The sequence below is a fragment of the Dermochelys coriacea genome, chromosome 1 (genome assembly GCF_009764565.3).
Source record: "Dermochelys coriacea isolate rDerCor1 chromosome 1, rDerCor1.pri.v4, whole genome shotgun sequence".
Lineage (NCBI taxonomy): Eukaryota > Metazoa > Chordata > Testudines > Dermochelyidae > Dermochelys > Dermochelys coriacea.
The window spans coordinates 314,854,004-314,860,003 of NC_050068.2; the positions used below are offsets into that span (position 1 = coordinate 314,854,004).

Here is a 6,000-nt window from a genome sequence, read left to right on the forward strand (position 1 = left end):
TGAAGATAACATACTGAGTAAGCACAGTACATTTTGAATTTTTCAGTTAGCTCACACAGGGCCTGATCCAAATCCCACTGAAATGCACATAAAGATTACCATGGATTTCACTGTGTTTGCATAGCTGACAAAATCGGTACTATAGGTATACACGTGGCAGTCTGACTGCACTAGTGGATTGAAAGTGTACTGAACATATGGATTGGTTCATAATGAAGTGGTTTTTGTATTGAATATCATAATGATATGACTTGACAGCAGCAAAACACTTTGTATCTTTATTTTCTTCTTAAAACAGCAGATATCTATGAAATGAAATAACTCATCTTTGTAACCATCTGTAATTCTAAAAAACAACAAAGGCACAACAGCTTTAAAATCCAAGTTGGATTCAGTGGCAGTATTTGAATGTCCTGTTTGGCTTGTGTTGAACAGCTGTAAACCTTTTGGAGAAGATGCTGGTATTAGATGCGGAGAAGAGAATAACGGCAGGAGAAGCTTTAGCGCATCCTTATTTTGAACCAATTCATGATCCTGAAGAGGAAACTGAAGCAGAGAAATATGATGACACATTTGACAATATGGATTTGCCACTGGATGAGTGGAAGCGTAAGTCCATTATGGTGGCGCTAAAAGGGACTAAGCAGAAGGGCTAGCTGAGAAGTAAAACACTGCTTACACTCCTTACGAATGACTTTTCTTGGTCTTGGCAGAACATAGGCATCAGTGGGGTCTAGAAACATAAAATGAGTCAGTGCCCCATCTCACCTTGTACCTCCACCTAAGGTTGCCCTGTGCTAGTTCCATATCTCTCGAGGGAGCCCCCTCCGCTCCGTCTCCTCTGCTCCTCCCAAACCCCCCATGCTTTATCTGTTTTTCTCCCTCCCTCCCGTTCTCCATTCCCCACCAAATTTTCTCTTCCTGAGCTCTTTCAATTCACCCTTCTTGGTCCCACCAAGGTTAGCTAAGGTTCTAACAAGCCTTCCCTGACCCATATGGGAAATGTCTTTAGATGACCAGAGATTTTCTTTACAGTGCAGCTATTTATACAATGAATGGAAATAAAAAATTACGTAGCAGTGAGGTTAAGCAAAGCTAGCTGGTAGATCTGAAGTGACTTCTGATCTTTATGGAACATTCTGGGTTTTTATCAAACATTCTCACTGTCCAGTGGTGTCTTGAAAGTGGAAAATAATTAGATGTATACTGTTTGTAGAACACTATTACAAGGTTTTACTGCTATGTATATGTAACTTTAGCGCCCTCATGGCCAAGATGGAGTCTGCTCTGCAGGCAGCTCTGGCCAAGAGAAGGCATGTGCAGGAATGCAACAGGAAAAATCCCTTTCACCCCAGGGGTACCTGTTCCAAACCCCCAGAGTGTACACCCACACCCACAGGAAAAGTACAATGGATATAAGAAAAGGAAATATTGATTTACAGAGGGATGAGAGGAGGAAAAACAACAAGGGGAAATGTAGGGGGAGCCGTAAAACATGTTTGCACCCAAACCAAGGCCTCACAGGCCCAGGGATAGCACAGTCTGACAGCAATGTGTCTTCATACAGAGTTCAGGAGTCCTGAGCAAAGTTCCAGTCCGTTGGTGAGTCTTGGATGCTTCTGGTCGTCTTCGACGCCAGTGAACTTTTCCCAACAAAACCCTCTGGTGCCCCGTTCTGCCGCTCTCTGCAAAGCTACACAGAGCAACAACCTCCACACTTAACTAGCTAGCAGCCTCCCTCCTTAATCCCAGTGCAGAGTCACAAGCCCCAGTACTCACAGCCCCATGCAGCTCTGGGCAGCAGAGATACTGGGTCCAGCTCCGGCCTGTCCTTCTCGGGCAATTCCTCCCTGGCACAGTGCTCCTCCTGGCTCCTGTCCTGGGGTGTCCCCGATCGGCCGCCCAGTCCTTCCCAGGCTTCAGGCAGGTTCTCTGCTGCTTCACTTTGCGAGGACCTGCTTGCTGCAGCCCTTCTTTTCTCTGGAGCTCCAGAGCCACACACTCTGGAGTTTCCCTCCACTGCGCCCCCTCTCCCCTTAGATAAAAGATTTAAAGGGGCCATGCTCTTTAAACCCCAAAGGAGTTACATATAGAATAAACTTAAATGATAATTTCCTCTTTTCTGAGGGAAAGAGTAGTTGGAATCAGTTATTAAGGATTTGGGTTCACTTTTTGTTTTTGGGTTTTCTTTTTTTCATTTCCCTAATTCATTCATCACAGGGATAGGAGCAGCGATGATGGATTGTTACAAGTCTGCCTTTCCTAAAACAAACTTCAGCAAAGCTATCTACACCCTCCTATCTGCATGTGCCTTCCAAAGGTTGGCAACAAATGACAGTTATTAGCCTGTGCAAGGGAACATAAGAATAGTATTCAGTGTGCTGTTGGCTCCAATGACTGAGTGCAGGTCATAGTTATTACCTTAGCATAACAAATGTTGAAAATGGAGGGGAAGAGGAAGTAGCAAGTTGTACTCTGATCTCCTGGTTTTCTGCTGAAAGATACCTTGAACTGTACAGAAAGCAGGCATTTCTGAATTCTTATGCTGTGTATTATTGATTACTGCCAATGGAGCTGGAGAATATTTCTCCTAAACCTAGTGAGCTACTGATTGTGCTTGGGTGTCCAAGTGGCTACATCTTCATATAAAGCAAGTTATGCAGTTGCATAGTTAATGCATTTGAGTGATATGCCTCTATACACGGAAGAGATTGTGCTGATTATTGGTTACTTATATACTTTTTAAAAAAATTTTTAACATTAATAATTTTTTTTAATGTTGCTGATTTTTCCACCTACTCTTTCCCTGCTGCTGCTGGGTCCGCTGGCTATCCTCTTTCTAATCCCCCATTTCTAACTGCTTTGTTTGGTGTCACTCAAATTAAAACCAAATTCCCTTAAAGTTCCTAAAATGCCCAAGGCTCCCTCTAGAATCTACAAAACTTGAGTCTGCTGACTTTTAAATAAATATAAATGTTGAGTTAATTTAACTTTCCATTAAAAAACAAACTAAAAAGGAAATTTCTAGTCCTCACCCCATCATGCAAACCAGGCTGTTTCTGAGATTCATGCTTTTCTTTCATTTCCTCACATCCTTACTTGCTAGTGTTGGCCAGTATGAGAAATACTAAAATGCCATCTGAAATGATGTTCTTGCAGTATTTCTGTGCTCACCGGAACTAAGAAGTTGTGGTACCTAGATTTATAGACTATGATGAATTAAAAATAAACTTCAAGCAAAGGAAGCAACTGATGTCCCTCCACAGGGGGATTGGATACTTAGTATGTGAATGTCTCATAACAAAACAAGACAGAGACATCAGTCGCTCCCATACATACCAGGCTCCGGTTCTGAAAATCTAAGGCTGCCTTCACCCAGATGTCTGGTAGTCAGAAAAGTGGGGATTCAGTTCCTTTTTCTCTAACAGCTTCCTGCCTGCCTGTTCATGACTGAACTCTTCTTTGGTTTACCCTTTTATTAGGAGCCTTTCACAGCATGTTGTCCTGGGAGCTGGCGCTTTGAGTGTGAGACTGACAACTAGCTGTAGTCCTAAGGTCTCTCTGCCTATTGCTACCAGAGGCTCAGAGACCATCTCTTTCTGATGAGATTTGGGGCCTCAGTTTTGATCCTAATTGTCAAACTTTGGCACTTAACTTTCGGTGCCCATATTTAGGTGCCTAAGCGAGAGGGCCCGATTTTCAGATTGCTGTGCATGGCAGCAGCTGTTGAAGATAATGCCAGCTGTAGGTGCAACACTGACGCTTAGGTCACTTATTTAGGGGCCTAATTTTAGGCATCCACTTTTGAAAACTTGAACCCTAGCTCTTTGTATGTTTTCTTTCCCTCATCCATGTCTCATCCCCAAATAGACAACGTTCCAGCCATTTTGGGATTGGCTCCTCACTACTGTCTGAGGCTCCTTTTATGAATATACTAGCAATGCTCTCTTACTGTTGTTTTTCAGGCATTACCTATAAAGAAGTAATAAACTTCAAGCCATCTCCCCTGCCTGAGTCAAAGGAAACGGCAGTGTAACCGTATGAACCGTCTCTTCAAAAATCAAAAGAAGCAGGAAGGGTGTAAATGCTTGTGATAACTCAGTTGTACAAACCTTTTTATAAATAAACTGAATGTAATCTGTTATATCTGTATGGTAAGGAATACTGTAATGGCGTTTTTTATTCTAACCAGGACGCTAGCACCTTTGGAAGTAGCATTTCAAGACTGTCTGGAAACTTACCTCTACCCAAATTTTCTCATCTTTTTGTGAAAATTTGTGGTTTCATTTAATCAAATTACTCCTCAACATACCAGGGTTTTCATGAATAGGCTTTTAGACCAGGTATTGCTAGTTCGAGTCACAGGGTAATAGAGTAATAGTGAACACCTTAAGCAATCTGAGGCTAAAAGGACAAGTGTTTCCCTCTTCGTACATGAATGGAGGGGAGTATGAGCCCAGAAGCATCAAAGGGAGTGTGCTAGCTTCCCTCTAGGTTCTTTCCTTCCTGCAGAAGCCAATTTGTAGATGATCTGCAGATTGTAAGGGAATGAAAATGTTGCTGGATAGGCTCAACAAACCTACTGTGAGGGGTGTGTACAAGCAGCAGCAGTGGCAGTCAGGGACCCCCTGGCCACAAGAGGTTTAGCAGGGGCCTGAAAGGAGCCGCTAGTGGTCCTGATTTTAAATAATACAGTATTTTCTTCCTCTTCTGAATAACTTGCTCTCACTTTATATAGTGGAGTAGAGGTTCCTGATTTCCAGGGGAAAAACTGTGAGAATTTATAACATTCTATAAGCTCTGTAATTTCTTCATGGTTTTGATGTGGTGATTGAAAATGTACATAGTAATCGGGGGAGGAGGGGGGATCAGTGTGCCGATATGAGTTAGAAATAAAGCTACATGCAAAGTGTCACTTCATGACAATAGGGATGGGGATAATAATAATTTTATTCTTCTTCTGACCTGCAGCTAGATGTTTTGTTCGTATTATACATAGGCAGTGTTAGGTGTACAGAACTAATTATTTTTAAATCTCCTTATCTCATTCTCTTGTGAAAAATAATCCCTTGACAAAAGGTACAATATCCACAGGAGATATCTACCTGATGAGTTACTCTGGGATATTGGTTACAAGCTACGATGGGTTCTTCAGCTGTGTTCGTCTCTTGCACTTTCCTAGCTGCTTAGTTTATAATAATCTCACAGGAGCAGGAAATGAAAAGTGACAAACCTTTGTACATGTTTTTATGGTTAAAGTTCAACTCTTTAAAAATTGAATATTTGCATAAGGGTTACTCCCACTACAATGTGCTGCTTTGCGTCGGTGCCAAGTGGAAAATCTGTGGAAAGAGACATTTGATCTTAGCACCTGTAACTGGAAAGGAACCCAGAGATGGCTCAGTTGACTTATTTTTTTTACTCAATAAACATTTTAAACTGGAAGGCTTCATCAACTGAGTTTTTAATGATTGTTTAATATTAAGCTCTATAAATACCAGTACCTAGCAGGAAGCTATTTGTGATGAACACTGAGCAGGCAGAAAAGGTACATGGAGAGAGGAAATGGTAGCTAAAACCCTGCAATTTTATGCATGCATAAATAAGCCTTTAAAAAAACAAACATGCATAAAAAGAGGCAACAAATGCAACCCAAAGGAAAACCTTTTACCATATAGGACATCAAGGAATGCACGTGTTGGGAGTCATGTTCCATTTTGCCACTACCATTTGCTCTCACCTTGAGCTTGGTTCTGTTATTAAAGCAAATAAATGCTTTGCCATTTACTTCAATGGGCACAGGATCAGGTACTTTAATATCTGAGACCTTCTGTATATGGTTTCAGAGTAGCAGCCATGTTAGTCTGTATTCGCAAAAAAGAAAAGGAGTACTTGTGGCACCTTAAAGACTAACAAATTTATTTGAGCATAAGCTTTCGTGAGCTACAGCTCACTTCATCGGATGCATTTGATTGAATGCATCCGATGAAGTGAGCTGTA

General features: G+C 41.6%; 1 protein-coding gene across 2 annotated transcripts in view; it reads left to right on the forward strand.

Annotated features, from left to right (window-relative positions):
* The window catches only part of MAPK12 (mitogen-activated protein kinase 12), an 84,754-nt gene extending 79,088 nt beyond the window's left edge, over positions 1–5,666 (forward strand). For both annotated transcript variants that reach the window (XM_038394286.2, XM_043495924.1), the window contains 2 exons: positions 436–609; positions 3,966–5,666. In XM_038394286.2, the coding sequence (XP_038250214.1) occupies positions 436–609; positions 3,966–4,036 (245 nt within the window). In that variant the 3' untranslated portion in view covers positions 4,037–5,666. The remainder of the gene's footprint in view (positions 1–435; positions 610–3,965) is intronic.
* Positions 5,667–6,000: the final 334 nt, after the last annotated feature.